The sequence below is a fragment of the Pongo abelii genome, chromosome 10 (genome assembly GCF_028885655.2).
Source record: "Pongo abelii isolate AG06213 chromosome 10, NHGRI_mPonAbe1-v2.0_pri, whole genome shotgun sequence".
In the NCBI taxonomy this organism is placed as follows: Eukaryota; Metazoa; Chordata; class Mammalia; order Primates; family Hominidae; genus Pongo; species Pongo abelii.
The window spans coordinates 119,877,808-119,899,825 of NC_071995.2; the positions used below are offsets into that span (position 1 = coordinate 119,877,808).

Genomic DNA, 22,018 nt, shown 5'->3' on the forward strand with positions numbered 1-22,018 from the left:
GAATTTGCATTTTAACAAGATCTCTTGGTGATTTGTGTGCTTATTAAAGTTTCAGAGGCACTGTCCTGGGTGATTCAGATGCATGGTTTGGTCTGAAAAACACCTAGTTTTCTAGGTTTTTAAGTTCTAGGGAACTTAAAAACAATACTGACTTCCAGGATCCATCCAAGACCAAAAAATTAGAATCTCTGTGGTTAAAATACCTCACAGTGAAGGATGAACAAAATCACTTTACTTTTGTCTGTGGAATGCTGTTTCATGTTTTATCTTTGAAGACAGGTATGTCAAAACTTTACTAAAATAAACTCTCTGGCCTTGAGCTTTTCTATTTCAAAGAAGAGGAAGGTGACTGATATGGTCTGAATGTTTGTGTTCCTCCAAAATTCATATGTTAAAATTGACACCGTAAAATAAATAACAGAGAGACTGACTCTCCAAAATAAAGCATTTATTCAAGAATTGCAAGGAGTTGCAATTTGAGATATGCATGCTATAGTGGACTGCAGGCACATTAAAAGAGGTTGTGGCAAGGAGAAAAGACAAAGTCCACATAAGCTTCTTTGAAACAAGTACCGTTGATTACAGGAGCCTGTTGCAGGAGTTGGCATTAGCTTATTGTGGAGACACCCACTGTTAGGCAAATATTCTTGTGCAAGTGGCTTATCTATAATACTGCAGATTTTAGGAACTTCTTGAGATAATTTTTGTGACAGGCATCTGTTAGGGTTTGACATAAGTGACTCCATTTTGATACTGATAATTTCCAAAAAGTCCTCACTCCCAAGGTGATGGTATTAGGAGGTGGGACCTCTGGGAAGTAATTAGTGAAAGGGTCTTGTATTAGTTCGAACCCCAACAGCGCCGCCAACAGACAACACGAGGCAGTATGTGTGCAGGTGGGCTGAGGCTTAAAATGGCGTCCGCACCAAATGATGACAGGGCAGGGATTTTATAGTCTCCTGTAAACAGGAAGTGTCTCAGTCTGATGTAACTGCTACGTTGTACCCAGACGACCTCTCTCTCAGTCTTCGGGGGGTATGTGGCCAGCTCTCTTCCTGCTTCTGCTATCTTGCTGACGCATGCTGCTGGCGCAAGTGGCCTTGCGCCTTGGGACTGGGCCCGAGGAGGGAGGGGTCATTCATTCTCTTAAGCTTTCAGGCCCCACGGAGAATCTTTCAACTACATAATGGGTCCTGAGCCCTCATGAACTGGATCAATGCCCTCATAAAAGAGACCCCAGAGGCCAGGGGTGGTGGCTCACACCTGTAATCCCAGCACTGTGGGAGGCCAAGATGGGTGGATCACAAGGTCAGGAGTTCGAGACTAGCCTGGCCAAGATGGTGAAAGCCCGTCTCTACTAAAAATAAAAAAAAATTAGCCAGGCACAGTGGTAGGTGCCTGTAGTCCCAGCTACTCGGGAGGCTGAGGCAGGAGAATCACTTGAACCTGGGAGGCGGAGGTTGCAGTGAGCTGAGATCATGCCACTGCACTCTAGCCCGGGTGACAGAGCAAGAATCCATCTCAAAAAAAAAAAAGAAGCGACCCCAGAGACACATTTGCCTCTTCTACCATGTGAAGACTCAGTGAGAAGCTGCAGACACCAAATCTGCCAGTGTCTTGACTTGGACTTCCCAGCCTCCAGAGCTGTAAGAAATAAATGGTTATTGTTTATGAGCCATCCAGTGTATGGTATTTTGTTTTAGCAGCCCAGATGGACTAAGACATTGAATTTTTCATTCTTTTTTTTATTTTAAACAATAATTTTCCCACCACCTACAATGTGGGCTGTGCTGGGCATTATGAAGGACACAAAGATGGGGACTGGAACAGCCTGTCTACCTCCTGGAAAGGAGGCACTTTTTCTGTCCCTGAAGGCAAACAGGTGGGAAATACACAGATTATGATTGCTAAATTGACCAGAGGCTGTTGATAACCAATTGCAGTGTGCATTTTCTATGCTATGGTAGGAGAGTAGCCCACCAGAAAACTAGGCAAAACGGTGGGGGCAAAAGGAAACTTTTTATTGCTTGGAGTAAACCTGATCACATGACGTCCTTTGATAATAAAGATGATATTATTTTCCTACAGTTTCCTGACTATTATGCACTGTTTGTGTATGGGTTTTAGGAGTTGAGGTGATTTTTTTTTACACTGCATCATCCTCAATCTCCCATTCTTTGTCTCTTTTTGCCTCAGTTTTCCCAGTCCTCATTTCTTAGAGTTGAGAAGCTCAAATGATCAAGCAATAACCATTAGGACAGCATTAGGCCCTGTGGAATAAAGAGCGCCTAAATGAGAACTAACAAAGGCAATTTATTCCCAACTTACTATAGCAAAGGAACCAGCCACCCATCTCCTGCTTTTGACAGAGATTTAAAGACAGGCAGGAAAACGGGAAGGCTTCAGGGATGCCCTGATTGAGGCTGTTGGTAGGGGGAGGCTGGAACTGCACTCACCAGAAGCGGGGCTAACCATGTGATTGGTCTAGGGAGCTTATTTGGGTTTTTTGGGTTGGTCATAAATAGGAAGCAGGATGGGAGTGGGGTGGGGAGTTAGAGACGCTGCCAGTTATTGCCCAAGTCCTGATGGTTTGGGGTTGATTGCTGCAGAAGGTTGTGGGTCAGAATTCTATTGTTGTATGTCATGTGACCACTGTCTATTTGTGTATTTAGTCTCTCACACCCCTCCTCATCCTCCTCCTGGCAGGGCTGGGATAATTCTTATTTTAAACAGATTTACTTATTTTTATGTTTTAGTTTTTAGACACAGGGTCTTGCTCTGTTGCCTGGGCAGGAGTGTAGTGGCGTGATCATAGCTCACTGCAGCTTCAACCTCCTGGGCTCAAGTGATTCTTCTGCCTCAGCTTCTCGAGTGCCTGAGACTACAAACGTGCACAACCACACCCAATGAATTATTTTTTATTTCATAGGGACGGGGTCTCCCTATGATACCCAGGCTGGTCTTGAACTCCTTGGCTCAAGCGCTCCTCCCACCTCGGCCTCCCAAAGTTCTGGGATTACAGGTGTGAGCTACCACATCCGGCCTGGGATAACTCATTGTAAAACTGGTGAAGACCTGGGACCTTCCCAGTAGACAATGGGACAGAGTGATTGACAGGATGAATTCTGGAGTAGATGGCAGAAATGTACAGAGAAGTTTCCCAGAGAAAACTAACTGGCTGGAAACAGAGCCTCTCCTTTCTTCTTAGAGAGGATGAGAGTGTCACTGTCTTGGATGCCATAAATCCCCAGACCCAACCAGTCCTGCAGGACTTGGCCTTGGAATTCCAGCTGCTGCTGCTTTTTAGGAAGCCCCTGCTGGTCTTCAATCTGCTGCTTCAGACCCAGGATGAAGCTGTTGGGGTCGATGGCATAGGCGTAGCTCCTACCATCAGGATTCTTCACGAAGACCTGGATCTCGGGGGGGGTGGTCTCCAGCAGATAGATGTGAGTGTGGGAGAAGATCCCATATTTGGCTAAGGAGCACCTGCTGCTGAGAAGCTGCCTCTCACTGCCAGGAACCTGGAAGGACAGACGCTGCAGGCCAGAGTAGCCCCTGGTCCTCCGGATTTTCTCTTTAACCTTCCTTATGGGCTCATAAGGGTTCACGATGAGGTTGAAATCTGGGTAACCCCTCTGCTCCACTGTCAAATGGATGTCTCGTGCCCTCTGGAAGGGAGAGGGAGAAGGAGAGGTGTTAAGTCCACGTTTCTCTGTCTGATGTGCAAACGTTCCCTTCATCTGTCCTTATCTTTACAATAGTAGCAGCAGCAGCGGCAGCAGCAAATGTTTAGGGAGTGGTAAGCACTTTCCAGGCTGTATACTGAGCACCTTCCATACCCTTAATGCATTTTATTCTCAGAGCATCTCTATTAGTTGGTTGGTTCTACTGTTATCCCCATGTTATTGATGAGGAAACTGTTGGAGCAGGATTAGGTAATTTACTGAACACCAATCACATAGGTAGTAAGGAGCAGGGCAGATATGTGAAGTGAGGTTGGTCAGACTCCAGACTCTGTGTTCTCACCACCTCCAGAGGCTACACTCCAGGGCCTGAGAGCCCCAGGTGGCTGGAGAGCACCTGGAAAATGCTGGAGAAGGTCAGGCCTCTAGCTGATTCTTTCCAGAAGAAATATAAGCCTCGGCTGGGTGCAGTGGCTCACGCCTGTATTCCCAGCACTTTGGGAGGCCAAGGCGGGCAGATCACTTGAGGTCGGGAGTTTGAGACCAGCCTGGCCAACATGGCAAAACCCATCTCTACTAAAAAATGCAAAAATTAGCTGGGTGTGGTGGCGTATGCCTGTAGTCCCAGCTACTTGGAAGGCTGAAGTGGGAGAATCTCTTGAACACAGGAGGTGGAGGTTGCAGTGAGCTGAGATCGCACCACTGCACTCCAGCCTGGGCAACAGAGGGAGACTCTGTCTCAAAAGAAAAAAAAAAAAAGAAATATAAGCCTGGCATTGCCAAGTTTTCTGATTTGTCAAGATAACAAATATTTGCACAATGTTTCGTGTGTTTGTTTTGTTTTTTGAGACAGGGCCTTGCTCTGTCACCTCAGGCTGCAGTGCAGTGGCGCAATCTTGACCTCCCAAGCTGAAGCAATCCTCCCACCTCGGTCTCCTGAGTAGCTGGGACCACAGGTGCTTCCACCACATCTGGCTAAGTTTTGTTTTTGTTTTTTTTGAGACAGAGTCTCACTCTGTTGCCAGGCTGGAGTGCAGTGGCACGATCTGGGCTCACTGCAACCTCCGCCTCCCAGATTCAAGCGATTCTTCTGCCTCAGCCTCCCGAGTAGCTGGGACTACAGGCACATGCCACCACACCCAGCTAATTTTTGTATTTTTAGTAGAGATGAGGTTTTACCATGTTGGCCAGGATGGTTTCGATCTCTTGACCTTGTGATCTGCCCGCCTTGGCCTCCCAAAGTGCTGGGATTACAGGTGTGAGCCACCGTGCCTGGCCTGTATTTTTAGTAGAGATGGGGTTTCACCATGTTGCCTAGGCTGGTCTTGGACCCTTGGGCTCAAGGGATCCACCTGCCTCAGCCTCCCAAAGTGCTGTGATTACAGGTGTGAGCCACCACCCCCAGCCTACAATGGCTTTTATATTCAAGAAAAATCCAGAGGTGTATATTTTCCAGCCCATGTGTGGGCCTCCTCATTTGGCCGGTGGGTCCCTATTTATACTCTCTGTACCTTACTGGAGCTTCTGATTCTGCTTCTGCCTTCTGCTCCAAGCAGGTCAGTCTCCTGTTCCTGTAGACATCTTGCTCATCCCAGCCTCCCATCCTTTACCCCTCATCATCCTTTGTCCTCTGTTCTGAGTGTCTATATCTCCCCCTGGCCTTTAGGACTCATTTCAACTCCTAACTTTTTTAAGGAATCTTCTCTGGTGACTTCAGTTAACATTTATTCTGCTTCCAGACCCCCAGAGCCCCTGGTTCTGCTGCCTCTTAGCAGAGTGACCTTAGTTAATTAACCTCTCTGAGCCTCAGTTTTCTCTTCTGTAAAATGGCAATAATAGTAATGATGATAATAATAATAAAGATAGTGATAATACTCGACCTTCTTACTTTACAGAATTGCCTGTGAGGATCAACTGAGACGGACCTTGGACAAGAGCCTTGCAAACTAGAAAGTGTAATGTTAATAAAATAGATTTTTGTGATCTCTGCCTATACTATAGGTTTGGCATCACATAATATTTTTTGTTTGTTTGTTTGTTTTCAGAGTATCTTGTCTTCTCTGGTAATTCTAGCAGTTTTGTGTAAGTTTGTTTCATGGACTTGCTTCCTAACAATATAGGGTGAGTTCTTTGAGAGTGAGGGTCTTGTCTTTTTTTTTTTTTTTTTTTTTTTGAGGCGGAGTTTTCCTCTTGTTGTCCAGGCTGGAGTGCAATGGCACGATCTCAGCTGACTGCAACCCCCGGCTCCCAGGTTCAAGCAATTCACCTGCCTTAGCCTCCGGAGTAGCAGGGATTACAGGCACCCGCCACCACGCACGGCTAATTTTGTATTTTTTTAGTAGAGATGGGTTTTTTCCATGTTGGCCAGGCTGGTCTTGAACTCCTGACCTCAGGTGATCCACCTGCCTTGGCCTCCCAAAGTGCTGGGATTACAGGCGTGAACCACCGCGCCTGGCCGAGCATCAGGGTCGTGTCTTATTTTTGTGCCTGTGTTGTCCCCCAGCCCACATCCCCTACCCCATCCCTGAGCACAGCACTGGCAGAGAACAGCGATTGAGCTGACTTGGCTGGACCCAACTCACGCAAAGAATGATCAGGAACACGGAATTGATTCTCCAGTAGGTTACTGGAAAAAGAAAGGAAAGGAGAACAAGAATTTGAAGGTAAGAAACCTGAGGCTCTGAGAGCCAAAGAATTTGTCCTAGTTCACAGAGCCCATGGGTGGTGCATCTGGCCCTTAAACGGCGACTCTAAAGTTCTGTTCTCTGTCGGCACGGAACTGAATGAGTAAATACTGAGTAGTTCATCTATCATTCTGAGCTTCAAGCCCTTGACAGCCCAGAGAGGAGCCATTACCTTCACGTTCCAGCTGGAGATGGGGTTCTCCCTGTTGTCATAGCAACAGTCCTGTTTCAGGCACTGGCAGGCCCTCTGAGCGACGATGTCCCATCTGTACCCTTCTGCTACGTTGTGGGTGGGGTCGGCCGGATCCAGGATGATGGGCCTGTAACACAGGAAAAGGTTGCCCAGGCTCCTAATGGTTTGGAGGCCTTCAAGCCAGGAAAAAAACTTCTCAGCAATTATTTGGTCCAGCCACTGAGCATCGTGATGTCCACATCCCGGGGATGTTCAGGAGGGCCTCAAAACACCGCAGGAGAGTAACAGGATGGAGACAATGCTATTTCTAAGAATTCCTATCTGGGCCGGGCACGGTGGCTCACGCCTGTAATCCCAGCACTTTGGGAGGCTGAGGCGGGAGGATTGCTTGAGGTCAGGAGTTCAAGACCAGCCTGGCCAACATGGTGAAACCCTGTCTCTACTAAAAATACAAAAAATTAGCCAGGTGTGGTGGCACGCACCTGTCATCCCAGTTACTCAGGAGGCTGAGGCAGGAGAATTGCTTGAACCTAGGAGGTGGAGGTTGCAGTGAGCCAAGATCACGCCACCACCTTCCAGCCTGGGTGACCGAGTGAGACTGTCTCAAAAAAAAAAAAAAAAAAAAAAGAATTCCTCTTTGGGAGAGTGCCTTAGGTATTTGCAAGGAATTTAGGGGGAGAATGAGGCCCCAAGAGGCATGCTGGAGGAATAACAGATGCCCTTTCAGGCAGGGGGGCCCTGTACCTTCGGAGCAGGCTTTGCAAGTTTAGAGCTGCTGAATTGCTTTGGATAATAGAAACACCACCGCCACCAACTACTGACATTTATTGAAGCACAAGGCCAAATCCTATGCAGATTAACCTATTTTAATCCTTACAGCAATTCTATAAGGTAGGGACTGTTATTTTTATTGTTGTGGCTGTCCCTGATTTACAAATCTCCCTAAGTTCTTTTTTTTTTTTTTTTTTTGAGACAGTGTCTCGCTTTGTCGCCCAGGCTGAAGTGCAGTGGTGCAACCTTGGCTCACTGCAACCTCCCCCTCCCGGGTTCAGCCAGTTCTCTGCCTCAGCCTCCCAAGTAGCTGGGATTACAGGTACCCACCACCACGCCCAGCTAATTTTTGTATTTTTAGTAGAGATGGGGTTTCACCATCTTGGCCAGGCTGGTCTTGAACTCCTGACCTCGTGATCCACCTGCCCCCACTTTCCAAAGTGCTGGGATTACAGGCATGAGCCACCATGCCCAGCCTAGATCACCCTACGTTCTTACAGCCAGTAGATGGGGCTCTTACCCATCTACCTCCTCAACAGAGCAGAGGTTGGGCTTTCTATAAATATTGAATAAATATTTTAAAGAATGTTGGCTTGAAGGGGATCTTGGGCTTGCTTATTAACTTGGGGTGACTGCAAGTCCATGATTAAGACCAGCTCTTTGAGCGGGGCACAGTGGCTCACGCCTGTGATCCCAGCACTTTGGGGGGCCGAGGTAGGCAGATCACTTGAGGTCAGGAGTTCAAGACCAGGCTGGCCAACATGGTGAAACCGCGTCTCTACTAAAAATACAAAAATTAGGGCATGGTGGTGGGTGCCTGTAGTCCCAGTTACTTGGTTGGCTGAGGTGGGAGGATAGCTTGAACCCAGGTGGTGGTGGTTGCAGTGAGCCAACATCGTGCCACTGAACTCCAGCCTAGGTGACAGATCAAGATTCCATATATATAAAAAAAACAAAAACAAACAAACAAACAAAGAAAAAATAGCCCTTCGTACCCCAGGGCTTGGGAGGGAGCTGCGACTTTATCTGTGTAATAGAATGTGACACAGGCTCCTGGAATGAACTGGACTTTGGGCTCCAGGCTGGCTCCTCCCAACACTGACTGCTCCCTAAAACAGTCCTGCCTGAAATTGCCAGGCTGTCCTATGGGGTGGGGTCGCTGATCTAAAGTGGCTCATTCTGTTGGCTGGCAGGTGACCCAACACACGGGGCCTGTGTTCTGTGACCAGTAATCAGACTGGTTCTCTCTGGGGTTTGGACATGGGGATGATGGAGGTCCCTTATACCTGGGAGGCAGAGGGGAGCAGGACAGGTGTGGAGAGAGAAGCAGAGGCTGAGGGGAAAAGTGCTGTGGCTCATGAGAGAGAGTGACAGAGAGGGAGTCTCAGGTCCTGATGCTTTCTCGATTTTTCTGGGCATGGTTATAATAAATCCTCTTTTCATGAGCAGACCTGGCTTTTCTTCCTTACAAAAGAGACCCAATACTACATAACAGAACACTAAATACTGTGATGTTGCTTACACAGGCCCAGAGCTTCTAACACAGGGAGTTGTCTGGGTTGGGCTTCCCCTGAAGCACATCCCCAGATAAGGATTTGGCTTATTTGGAAAGTGATCCCAGGAAGCACGAATAAGGGAGTGAGACAGTGAGACAGATAAGGGAAGGCAGACAACAAAGAGTGGGTATTGAAGTAATTACTACTGTGGTCAACTGGAGGTGATCTTTGGGAAAGAGTATGGAATGGGGCCCAGTGCGGTGGCTCACACCTGTAAGCCCAGTACTTTGGATGGCCAAGGCAGGAGCATCACCTGAGGTCGGGAGTTTGAGACCAGCCTGGCCAACATGGCAAAGCACTGTCTCTACAAAAATACAAAAATTAGCTGGGTGTGGGTGGTTGGCACCACTCAGAAGCCTAAGGGAGGGGAATCACTCGAACCCAGGAGGTGGAGGTTGCAGTGAGTGGAAATTGCGCCACTGCACTCCACCCTGGGTGACAGAGCAAAACTCTGTCTCAAAAAAAAAAAAAAAAAGAAAAAAAGGTATGGAATGAGACCCAGATTCCTTCCATCTTTTGGGTGAGGGAGCTGTGGTATTTATCCACCAACTCCCACCAGATCTGGTAGAGGGCTCTTCTCAGAGTGGGTCTGCTGGCAAAGGGATGCAGGTGCTGACAGTTGGAAGTGGAACCAACCTTCCCTAGAACAGTAAAGGCCGAGAGGATATGAATGGGACGCTGACAGCGCATGCTCCAATATAAGCATTTACTCAGCATCTGCCAGATGCTAGATATTGTGGATCCTTAACACAGATTTTCTCCAATCCTTACATCAATCCTGTATCGTAGGTTCCAGTTTACTCCTGTCTTATGGATAAGGGACTGAGGCTCATAGCAGTAGGAAAATGGCTGAGCTGGGATTTAAACTTGAGTCTCCAAGATTCTTTCCATTTTCCCATCCTAGCTCCTACAAAGAACTGAAATGGTCTTCAGAGAGCAAGAGGGCCAAGCTAAGGTGGAGGGTGGCTTAGGAAACAAGGAACAGGCTTATACCCGCCCCATGGCCCCCCAATGACTTTGATAAGCCACCAACTTGAGATGCCAGCTGTGTTGGTGTGGGAGGTCAATGCTCAACTACGGTGGCAGCCTTACTGCTTAATACAGCGAATCCATAAAACTCTATGCCACGCTACGCTAGCCCATCGCTCTTTTTTTCTGTAAGATTTGGTGGGCAAACAGTGGTCCAGTACCTCTCTTTTTTGAGCTGTTTTCTGACACAATCCTCAATGATTGCATTGTGGAGTGTGTAGTACTTGGTCCAGTAGATACAGATGACTTCATACTCCAAGAGCAGGTCCATCACAGTGGTGAAGCCTTCGTCCAACATGAAATTCTCGTCTTCTTCAGTACCCATTTCCCAGGCATAGATGGTTAGAAGTTCAAGAGCGTAGAGAGGGGGCAGATTGGCCCTGGGGGACCTGGCTTTCACATACTGTTGAAAGAGATGGGAAGACAGAGAGAGAGAGACCCTAAGATTCTGTGTAAGGATGGCGTTGGACCAGAAGCTGAGAAATCCAAGTTCTAGTCCTGGCTCTGCTGCCTACTGGCTGTGTGACCTTGGCCATGTCACATTCCATCTCTAGACATAGGTTTCACCATTTTAGAACTAAAGGGCTGAGTTAGTCCATTGGGCTTCAATATGTGCTTGACAGATGTAACTCCTGGAATGAAGTTATGAACAGGTGTGAGCAGATTGTGCTCGGTCACAAACATCCAAGCCTAAGCAGTCCCATTTAAATCTATTTTAGTGTATTGAGCTTCTGAGAAATATTTCTTTAAAGAAAGGAAAGGTTTCCTTAGATAGAGGGAAAAAATGGTAATAGGTGAGATTCTGTAGTGAAGATTGGGGTTGCCTCTCTAGCAGACGTTCTTTCCTTCCCCATTGCATAGTAGCCATGATGTTTGGAAGGGGTTGACCCCCACCCGCAGCTCCAGGATGAGCCCTGACTGGCACAGGCCTATCAGCATAAACCTTTCCCGCTTGCAAGTGATTGCTTCAAGAGAAGGCATGCGATCTAAGTTGGCTCAACTAGAGTAAAGCCTAGTTCTTTTGTTCAGTGGTTGAAAGAAGAGAAGTCCTCCCATGTGTGAATATGAGGGCAGGAACAGTTGTGGCCATTTTGCCACCAAGAGGGAAACAAGCCAAAGGACCAAGCTGACATATAGAGGAATGAGAAGCTGAGAGAATTCCAGAGAAACAGAGCCAGTGCCCTCACCAGTGCCTGAAGCTCCCCCGTCCCCTGTACTGTTTAGGGGTTTTCATACATGAGCTGATAATTCCCTTTATTGTTTAAGCCAGTTTGAGTTGGTTTTTGTGTTTTTCTCTTACTTGCAAAAGGAAGCATCTTAACTGACACGGGTCACTTCCTGTGTTAAGAATCTCACTGAGGTCGGGCGCAGTGGCTCCTGCCTGTAATCCCAGCACCTTGGGAGGCCGAGGCGGGTGGATCACTTGAGGCCAGGAGTTCGAGACCAGCCTGGCCAACATGGTGAAACCCTGTCTCTACTAAAAATACAAAAATTAGCCAGGAGTGGTGGCAGGTGCCTGTAATCCCAGCTACTTGGGAGGCTGAGGCGGGAGAATCACTTGAACCCAGGAGGAGGAGGTTGCAGTGAACCAAGATCATGCCACTGCACTCCAGCCTGGGCAAGAGTGAGAACTAGTCTCAAAAAAAAAAAAAAAAAAAATTCACTGATACATTGATATTTAGCCAGAAAGTGAAAATTTTGGTCAAATATTCAGTAGTTTGATTTGTGGAAGTAAAACTGATGTGTTTTCCTATGGCCATCATATATGAATATTAGCTCACATCCCAAAGTCAGAGGAAAAAAAAAAAGCTATAACACTTTGGCCTTGAAACAAACACAGAATCATCTTGTATAATTCTCATCTCCCAAATAAATGAAACCTTGGGCCTTTCCTACAGGTCACTGACTTACTAACAAAAAAACTTTATCCCTGACTTTAGAAATTCAATTTTGAATTAAAATTTATTTATAAGGCTGGGCTCAGTGGCTCACGCCTGTAATCCCAGCATGTTGGGAGGCCAAGGCTGGCGGATCACAAGGTCAGGAGATCGAGACCATCCTGGCTAACACGGTGAAACCCCGTCTCTACTAAAAATATAAAAAATTAGCTGGGCATGGTGGCGGGCACCTGTAGTCCCAGCTACTCGGGAGGCTAAAGCAGGAGAATGGCGTGAACCCAGGAGGCGGAGCTTGCAGTGAGCTGAGATTGCGCCACTGCACTCCAGCCTGGGCGACAGAGCAAGACTCCGTCTCAAAAAAAAAAAAAAATTATAAGTTAATTAATTTGTTTTGTAACTTTTTGCGAATTCATCCTTAACACTCAATTTTGTAAATCATAACTAATAACATTATAATTTTGTTAGAAATTTAAACTCATGGTAATATAACTTATTTTCTTCAATATTAGTGAAATGTTACATTCTTAAAACTTAGATGATATATAAAATGTAGGATGCCTGTAATCAGTAAGATGTAAGCCTTAGTGAATGGATTAAAAAAAACCCAGCTCAACTTACTTCACCTCCTGGGCTCAAGTGATCCTTCCTCATCAGCCTCCCGAGCAGCTGAGACTACAGGAACCCACCACCACCCCCAGCTAATTTTTGTATTTTTGTATTTTTTGTAGAGACAGGGTTTCACTATGTTGCTCAGGCTGGTCTTATCCCTTGGGCTCAAGTGATCCTCCTAGCTCAGCCTCCTAAAGTGCTGAAATTACAGGTGTGAGCTACCACATTTGGCCAGTAATTGTTTTTTCTTTAAATCCCTGTTACATTTTATTTTATTTTTATCTTATTTTTTGAGACAGAGTCTCGCTCTCTTGCCCAGGCTGGAGTGCAGTGGTGCCATCTCGGCTCACTGCAAGCTCCGCCTCCCGGGTTCAAACCATTCTCCTGCCTCAGCCTCCCAAGCAGCTGGGACTACAGGCACCCGCCATCACGCCTGGCTATTTTTTTGTATTTTTAGTAGAGATGGGGTTTCACTGTGTTAGCCAGGCTAGTCTTGAACTCCTGACCTCAAGCGATCCTCCCGCCTCAGCCTCCCAAAGTGCTGGGATTACAGGCGTGCGCCGTCGTGCCCAGCCTATTTTATTTTTATTGGATCGAATCTTTCCTTCTGCTGTCTGATTCCCTTGTAACTTCTCTGCAAGTTTTATATAATAAATGATTTTTGTCTCTGAGTTCTGTTTTGCAGTTGGAGTTTCCATTATCTCGGGGGAAGATTTTGTTTCCAAAATTGACTGAGCTGCTACTTGAGAAATGTCCCTGAGGGCTGTTTAAAGAAATCCTTCCTCTTGTTAGTCCTTAACCTGCTGTGACGAATGGCCACAGTACCCGGCGAAGTTGACATCTGCCAGGCCTAGACTGTAACTGAAGGGTAACAAGAACTTGTGGGGTGGGTGTGGTGGCTCGTGCCTGTAATCCCAGCACTTTGGGAGGCCAAGGTGGGAGGATCACTTGAGACCACTTCGAAACCAGGCTGGTCAACATAGTGAGACCCTGTCTTTACAAAAGAAAAATAAAAAAATTAGCTGGGCATGGTTGTGCATGCCTGTAGTCCCGGTTACTTAGGAAGCTAAGGTGGGAAGATCGCTTGAGCCAGGGAGGTCTTGATCCAGGGAGGTGGAGGCTACAGTGAGTGGTGATCACACCACCGCACTACAGCCTGGGCAACAAAGCAAGATCCTGTCTCAAAAAAATAATAATAAAATAAAATAAAAATAACTAATTTACTGAAATACTGTAAAGTACCTATTTTTCTCCTTCCTTCTCTGTTTCTTTCTCCTCTTCCTCCTCCTGTTCTCCTTTTCCACCTTCTTCACTGACGGTTTCATTTTACATTTCAAAAGACTAGCATTCTCTCGCTCTCTACCTGCTTCCATTTCCCCTGGGTGCAGTTTCCTGAGATGAAAATCAGGCCCTGCCTTTCCTCCCCACCCTCTTCCCTCTCCTTGCCCCCGCCATCCTGGCAGCCCCCTCACCTGCTGGTACCAGTGTTTCACCAGGCGCAGGAGGCTCTTCAGCTTAGTTGGCCGATGTTTCACGAAATTTCTCTGCAGCTCGCTGAAGGAAGGGGAGAAATTTCCAGGACCACCGCAGGCCTCGATCAGGCTCACATAGACCTCAGGGGGTGGCTGGGAGTTGGGAAGAGAAGGCCCTGAGGAGTGAGGGAGCAAAGGGAGAGATTGGGGATTGAGGAAGCCGGAGGGTGGTAAATAGTATTTCGGGGAGAGCTTGCCTTTACATTGGAATTATCCCTCCAGGGACACTTGAGACCTCATATCTTCAGAAACCAAAGGTTTGCCTTGTCTAATTGTCCTTTTTGTGAAATTCTTACTCTGGAGAACCAACCTTGGGCCTTCCATGCATCAGGCCCCTCCCTGGATGTCCTCAATGTCCCTCATTTTCTTTAATGTCTGTTTTGGATCTCTTTCAATACTCATAGGGAGGCCGGGTGCGGTGGCTCAAGCCTGTAATCCCAGCACTTTGGGAGGCCGAGGCGGGTGGATTACCTGAGGTTAGGAGTTTGAAATCAGCCTGGCCAACATGGTGAAACCCTATCTCTACTAAAAATAGAAAAATTAGCCAGGCATGGCATGGTGGTGGGCTGTAATCCCAGCTACTCAGGAGGCTGAGGTTGGAGAATCACTTGAACCCTGGAGGTGGAGGTTGCAATGAGCTGAGATCACGCCACTGCACTCCAGCCTGGGCGACAGAGCGAGAGTCTGTCTCAAAATATATATATATGTATGTGTATATATATATATATATATATGGAGAACCAGTTCCATGGTACACATCACTGAGACATCCCAGCACTCTCTTCCTTGCTAAAATCAGATCCTGTCTCTTATACCTTTTCCAAAGAGCAACTCCATGCAGCCAGCCACTACAGCTGATAGGAGTTAGCACATGAGATGAAACCTCTAGGATCTGGGCTTGCAGCATGTAGGTTTTACTTCAAACACCTAGGAGTCTGCCCGAGGACAAACAACAGGGGCCAGTGAGTTAGTGCTCCCAAAGCAGCCCCCAACCAGTGACGGCTGGGAAGCTGGTGAGTAAGCACGCCAGTGTCCCACTTGGGATCCCGAAGAGGCTCGCTCCATAATGGGACTGCGAATTCTCCCAGGACATGAAGCTCAGGGTGGTGACTTGCCCACGGATGCACACGTTGTATTGAATTCTTGCCTTTCCCATCTCAATTCCATACTTCCCTACCGGTGTTTCCTGGGATGAATACCCAAATAAACTGCTTGTCCTCACATCCATGTCTTAGGATCTGCTTCTATAAAACGCAGTGACAGACCCCCACTCCCACTTTTAGCTCCTTCCCCTCACTGGGTGTCAGAGCCTCCTGAATGTTCTTTCCCCAGAAAGTCACTTCCTGAGCACCCTTTCTGTGTTTACCCAGGCCAACCCATTCTTTTTCTCTGAGCACTTACACCATTTGCAATCATGGTTTTTTTTTTGTTTTTGTGTGTGTGTGTGTTTTTTTTTTTGAGACGGAGTCTTGCTCTGTTGCCCAGGCTGGAGTGCAATGGCACGATCTTGGCTCACTGCAACCTCCACCTCCTGGGTTCAAGTGATTCTCTGCCTCAGCCTCCTGAGTAGCTGGGATTACAGGCACCCACCACCACACCCAGCTAATTTTTTGTATTTTTAGTAAAGACGGTGTTTCACCATCTTGGCCAGGCTGGTCTTAAACTCCTGACCTCATGATCCACCTGCCTCGGCCTCCCAAAGTGCTGGGATTACAGGCGTGAGCCACCATGCCCAGGCTGCAATCTTGTATTTATCTCTGCAATTCTTTGGTCAATTTCTGTATTCCAAGTTGAGTGATATGATAGCCAGAGTTGGGTTAATCCTGTGCACTGCAATAACCCAGCCCCAAGCATAGGACACAGATGGAATGAATAAATGTGGGTGTGTGCACGTGCCCATGAGTAAAGGTGAGACACTGGGAAGTTTCCTGGGGCGGGCAAGTGTGTGAGTCAGGTGAGCTTCCCCTCCCCTTACCCAGGGCTCTGTAGGCAGGCACAATGGTGACCGTGATGGGCTCCGCAGTCCCCCTGGTCTGGATGGTGAAGACGAGAGCATCGGGGACCCTCTGCTCCACCCTCAGGTCCTCGAGTCCGAGGTCCAGCAGGTCCTGGCTTTGGCACATGGTTTTCCATATCAGCCTCAGAACATCTTGGTGATGCTTGGCTGCCTCCTGGAAGCTGTGGAAACAGCTCAGAAACGCCACCAGCTCCACCTCTCTGGTGCTCCTGAGAATCGTGCCATTCCCGAAGGAGCCCACCTGCAGAACACAGAGCCCCATCACCCTGAGGCCCACTGCCATGTGCCAGGCAACCCCTGCGGCACTTCACATGCACTGTCTCACTGAAAGCTCACCACCACTGAGGGATGGGTTGTGGGTAGTACTAATACCCACACTTTACAGGTGAGACAACTGAGATGTCTGGAGGATCTCGAGACATGGGATCGAGAAATGGGGCAGCCCGAAAAAGATCTTGACTCTTCCCTGTTTCTTAGCTGGGTAAACATTCTGACTCCTAAGACCTTCATCTCTAAAATGAAAGCAATGGCAGAACATGAGTCACTGGGCTACTGGGAGGATCAGATGAAATAATGTATGCCAAGGGTTTGGTGGGGTGCCTGGCACACAGGAAGTCAGCAACACATTTGTCTTTCTCCTCATTAGTCACTTGTCCCAGGTCTCGCAGTTTGCACCCCTCAGAGCCCAGCCTCTTTTTTTTTTTTTTTTTTTTTTGAGACAGGGTTTCACTCCTGTTGCCCAGGCTGGACTGCAGTGACGTGATCTTGGCTCAAGCGATCCTCCCACCTCAGCCTCCCAAGTAGCTAGGACTACAGGCCTGCACCACCATGCCTGGCTAATTTTTGTATTGTTTGTAGTGACAGGGTTTTGGCATGTCGCCCAGGCTGGTCTCGAACTCCTGGACTCAAGCGATTTGCCCCCTTGGCCTCCCCAAATGCCCAGCTTCTTATCTACTACACTGCATTGCTTCTGAGACCCAGTCTTCTTATCCACAGAGTAAGGTCAACTCCAGAGGAATGGTAGCATCTACTCCGTAGGGTTGTTTGAGGATTCTGGGGGTGGTGGTGGGGCTGAATAATTTCATGACATTATAAAGCAAGGAGCAAGTTTGCCTGGTAGATTTAAGAGCCATAGGCTGTGAAATGGAGCAGTCTGAAAAAGATCTTGACTCTTCCCTGTTTCTTAGCTGGGTAAACATTCTGACTCCTAAGACCCTCATCTGTAAAATGAAAGTAATGGCGAAACATGAGTCACTGGGCTACTGGGAGGATCAGATGAAATAATGTATGCCAAGCGTTTGGTGGGGTGCCTGGCACACAGGAAGTCAGCAACACATTTCTCTTTCTCCTCATTATCCAGCTGACTTAGACAATCCCTTCTGCTGCCAGGGGGGTCAGTTTTCCCATTAGTAATGGAAAGAGGTGGAGAAGGGATGTTTTGATGTTTCGAGATTCTAGATGAGCTCTCCAGGGCCTGTTGCCTCTGGTATGCAAAGCCCCACAACTCTCTGGCCTCCTCTCCTTCTCATTCTGTGTCGGGAGGTGGAATTGCCAGGGAGGCATCAGACTCCCAGTAGGCTACTTTTCCTGGTGGATGGAGTCAGATTCCAGCTGTTGCCAGATGATATAACACGCCCTGTGTGACATGAGCATGGATGCTGGATGACATGAGCATGCCCTGTGTCTGGCACCACTGAGAGCCCTGTATACATATTATTCCTTTTAATCTTTACTTCCCAGCCAGGCATGATGGCTCATGCCTGTAATCTCGGCACTTTGGGAGGCCAAGGTGCGTGGATCATGAGGTCAGGAGTTCGAGACCAGCCTGGCCAACATGGTGAAACCCCATCTCTACTAAAAATACAAAAATTAGCCAGGTGTGGTTGTGTGCGCCTGTAATCCAAGCTACTGGGGAGGCTGAGGCAGGAGAATCGCTTGAACCCAGGAGGCAGAGGTTGTGGTGAGCTGAGATCTCGCCACTACACTCCAGCCTGGGCTACACAGCGAGACTCCATCTAAAAAAACAAAACAAAACAAAACAAAACAAAAAACCCTTCACTTCCTGTATTGAGGTGGGTACTAGGAGAATTATCTCCAATGTACAGATGAGAAGACTGAGGCAATGAGGAGCTTGCCATGGTCTCCCAGCCAGGAGGCAGCGGAGTCAGAGAAAGGCCAGAACTCAAGTAGTGGGTGGTTCTTCTGCCTCTTTCTTCCTCGTGACCCAAGGCTGTGAGCCAGGCCCTGCTTCCCAGGGACCATGGGCATTCAGACCCAGCACCTCCACCCCCTGGGAGAGGGTTGGAGATGGCACCCTGTGTGTGAATGAAGGACCCATTTCCCCCAAAGGCCAGTCTAGACTTCCCTTTCTTTTTGAGACAGAGTCTTGCTCTGTTGCTCAGGCTGGAGTGCAATGGCACGATTTTCACTCACTGAAGCCTCGACCTCCTGGGCTTAAGCAATCCTCCCACCTCAGCCTCCTGAGTAGCTGGAACTACAGGCATGCACCACCATGCCCAGCTAATTTTTTATATATTTTTTGTAGAGTCGGGGGTCTCACCATTTTGCCCAGGCTGGTCTCGAATTCCTGGGCTCAAGCAATCCTCCCACCTCGGCCTCCCAAAGTGCTGGGATTACAGGTGTGAGTCACTGCGCCTGGCGTAGACTTCCCTTTCTGCCTTTCCCACTGGTAAGATCCAGGCAGAGAGAAAAGAACACATCCAGAACAGGCTTCCTAATTTGCTTCGGTTTTAAACCTATTTAAGCACAATTCATTTGAAGACAAGTGTTCCCTTGTGTGGACCAGCTCCGCTCACTAGATTTTCAGAGGGTGGGGAAAGTGAGGGTTTAGACTCTAAATAAGATATATGATTCCTCGTTAGTCATGGCTCACTGGGGATTGCTACCATTTAGTATTTTCAAGAGGAAAAGTGGCTATGATGTGCAGGAAGAATTTGAGGCTTGGGTGAATAGCATTTCCTGCTGAAAAACTCATTCTTGGCCGGGCGTGGTGGTTCACACCTGTAATCCCAGCATCTGGGGAGGCCGAGGTGGGTGGATCACTTGAGGTCAGGAGTTTGAGACCAGCCTGGCCAACATGGTGAAACCCAGTCTCTACTAAAAATGCAAAGATTAGCCAGGCATCGTGGAACACACACACACATACACACACACACACACACACACAATAAACTTATTCTTGTAGCATCCTCCTCTTACCAGACATTCCTTATTCCCTCCACTTTATTCTCAAGGTTGTTGGGGAGGGGGTGGTCTGGGAGGGTCTACCAGAGTCAGACTTGAGTCCCAGGCCCAGAAGAAAGCTTGGCAAGAATTATAATGATGCTTCTGTTTCTGAGCATTTATCATGCATGAATCATTCAGCCTGCATTGCACCACTGGCTTGGTGAGGGAGAGATGATGATGATGCCCTAATCACAGATGAGAAGATTGTGGGTTTGAGAAATAAGAGTGGGAAGGTCAAAACCACACAGCTGGTAAAGGAAGAAGCAAAGAGTCTGTCTAATATCAAAATTTGTGGTTTCTCACTTGTAAATTGTATGGCCTCAGGCTTCGTATGCTGGGGATAGGTGCGAAGAACGGATAGGGGCCCAGGGCTTCTAGATCCCTCTGTGAGTTGGTTGCCCCTAGAGAGAGAACTTGAGCACTGGGCCGGGAGTCAGGGGTCCTAATTCTAGTCTTGCCTTTGCCACCAACTCACTGTGTGACCTTGGGGTATCTCTCACCCTCTCTGTGCCTCAGTTTACTTAATTATTTAAGTGAGTCATTGGTGAGACTGTCTGATTCTCCAAAGTCTTTCTAGCTCTGACCCTCTTGAATTTTGATCTTAGCTAGCACAGGAGGTGGCATGAAACAGCTGGAGGAAGGGCTTGGGGAAAAATCTCAGTGAGGGGGACTTGGGTCCCTTGAGTCAAGTTCAAATCCCAACTTCAGCACTGTGTGACCTTGGGCAAGTCACCTCACCTCTCTGATCCTCCATTAAAAAGTCATTTTAGGCTGGGTGCAGTGGCTCACTGTAATCCCAGCGCTTTGGGAGGCCGAGGAGGGCAGATCATGAGGTCAGGAGATCGAGACCATCCTATCCAACATGGTGAAACGCTGTCTCTACTAAAATACAAAAAAATATCCAGGTGTGGTGGTGGGCGCTTGTTGTCCCAGCTACTTGGGAGACTGAGGCAGGGGAATTGCTTGAACCAGGGAGGTGGAGGTTGCAGTGAGCTGAGATTGTGCCACTGCACTCCAGCCTGGCGACAGAGCAAGACTCCGTCTCAAAAAAAAAAAAAAAAAATCATTTTATTGGCCGGCAAGACATGGTGGCTCACACCTGTAATCCCAGCACTTTGGGAGGCCAAGGTGGGCATATTCTTGATCCCAGGAGTTCAAGACCAACATGGGCAACATTGGTGAAACCCTATCTCTGCAAAAAATACAAAAATTAGCTGAGCATGGTGATGCATGCCTGTAATCCCAAGCTATTTAGGAGGCTGAGGATCACCTGAGTCCAGTTAGACTGAGGCTACAGTGAGTGGTGATTGTGCCACTGCACTCCAGCCTGGGTGACAGAGCGAGACCCTGTCTCAAAAAAAAAAAAAAAAAAAAGTCATTTTATTATCAAAAAGTTAAAACATATAGAAAAATAGATGATACAACTAACACTCATATACCCAACTAGTTGATTCAACAAGTCTAAATTCCTGGCTACATTTGCTTAATCTAAGCCACGTTAAAGTAAATTATAGGCACCAAGGAACTTTGTCCCTAAAATACTTCAGTGTTCGTGTCCAAACAAAAGAGAACATTCTGATAACCACAAAACTACTGTTACACCTGACAAAATCAACAGTGATTTCCTATATCAGATATATATACTATCTGATATCTAGGCCAGTTGTCCCTAAACTGTATTTTACAGATGGTTCATTCACACCAGGATCCAACCAAGGACCTCGCATTGTGTTGGTTCTGAGCCTCCATTTGCTAATCTGTGAACTGGGAAAAGAATAGCACCTATCTCACAGAGTGCAAGAATTAGAGATAGTGTATGTTAAGAGGTTAGGCCAGTGAGCCCCCAAATGTGAGCTATTACTACTAGACTGATTCTACTCAAGGCAGTGGTGCAGTGGGGTGTAGACAGCTAGGTGGGATGGGGTATTCTGAGATGTCATCAGCATGGGCTACGGATAAGGAGGACAGGGGTCCCCAGCATCCTCAGGGACGTGGACTCTGATACTGGGTTTTGTCTCGCGTGGGGGCTGGAGGAGCCCAGTCTTACCTTGATTACCTTCAGCACCTGCACACGCTGGTCCAGCCCACGCTTCCCCTGGAAATGCTCCTGCCTCAGAAACTCCTCCACTGTCCGCACAGCGTCTAGCACCTCTTCCTTCCACTCCCGGTGGGGCTGCAGCCACTGAGCCACGAAGGAGTCCAGCCTGGAGGCTGGTGTGCTATACAGTTCCTGCATCAGTGCCATCTCTGTCCTGAGAGTACCGCTGCTGGGCAGATATAGCCAGGCTCCTACCCAGCTCCCTGGCACACACCTCCTTTTTTAAGGTAGCTCCTCCTCAGCTGCCCTCTAGCGCTCTGTGGGATGAAGGACTCTAGCAGAGAGGAAACCAGGTGTGATGGGCTGACTCCGGGTCCCCCTTCTTGGAGACCCCCTTGCTGCAGTAGGGGCACAGGAGGACTCTGGGCTGAGGCTGGAATATCTGGGGCCACCTTAACAGGTCGGCCGTCTAGTCAATCTCTCTGCCATCAGTTTCGATTCTCAACTTTTAGAGTTCCCTTTTATGACGTTGGGAAACTGAAATTGGATAGTGTTTGACCCCGGAGGAGGCAACTTACCCAGTAGGTTGGGGTTGGATAGTTGTTAGTCAATTCAACTGCTTAAATCTGCCTAAGGAAATTGAGGCTTGGGAACGGAAGGGACTCACTCACGTTCAGGCGGTGGAGTGAGAATCTGGAGCCCAAGAGAACACACTGGGAATTCTACCTGTGCCAGACTCTAGCCTCTCTGACCCTCACTATT

At 47.9% G+C, this 22,018-nt stretch overlaps 1 protein-coding gene across 2 annotated transcripts; it reads right to left on the reverse strand.

Moving 5' to 3' along the window:
* Nucleotides 1-1,729: 1,729 nt before the first annotated feature.
* OASL (2'-5'-oligoadenylate synthetase like) lies at nt 1,730-21,736 on the reverse strand. 2 transcript variants are annotated; one of them, XM_002823870.4, is made up of 6 exons: nt 21,266-21,736; nt 15,931-16,213; nt 13,896-14,071; nt 10,078-10,319; nt 6,540-6,687; nt 1,730-3,668 (listed from the first exon to the last, which is right to left on the reverse strand). In XM_002823870.4, exons 1-6 carry the CDS (start codon nt 21,461-21,463, stop codon nt 3,171-3,173), a joined length of 1,545 nt encoding a protein of 514 aa, XP_002823916.2. In that variant the 5' UTR covers nt 21,464-21,736; the 3' UTR covers nt 1,730-3,170. The 2 variants fall into 2 exon arrangements, with proteins under 2 accessions (XP_002823916.2, XP_054384308.1); XM_054528333.1 differs by lacking the exons at nt 1,730-3,668; nt 10,078-10,319 and having other exon boundaries at nt 6,577-6,687.
* Between the last annotated feature and the right edge of the window lie 282 nt (nt 21,737-22,018).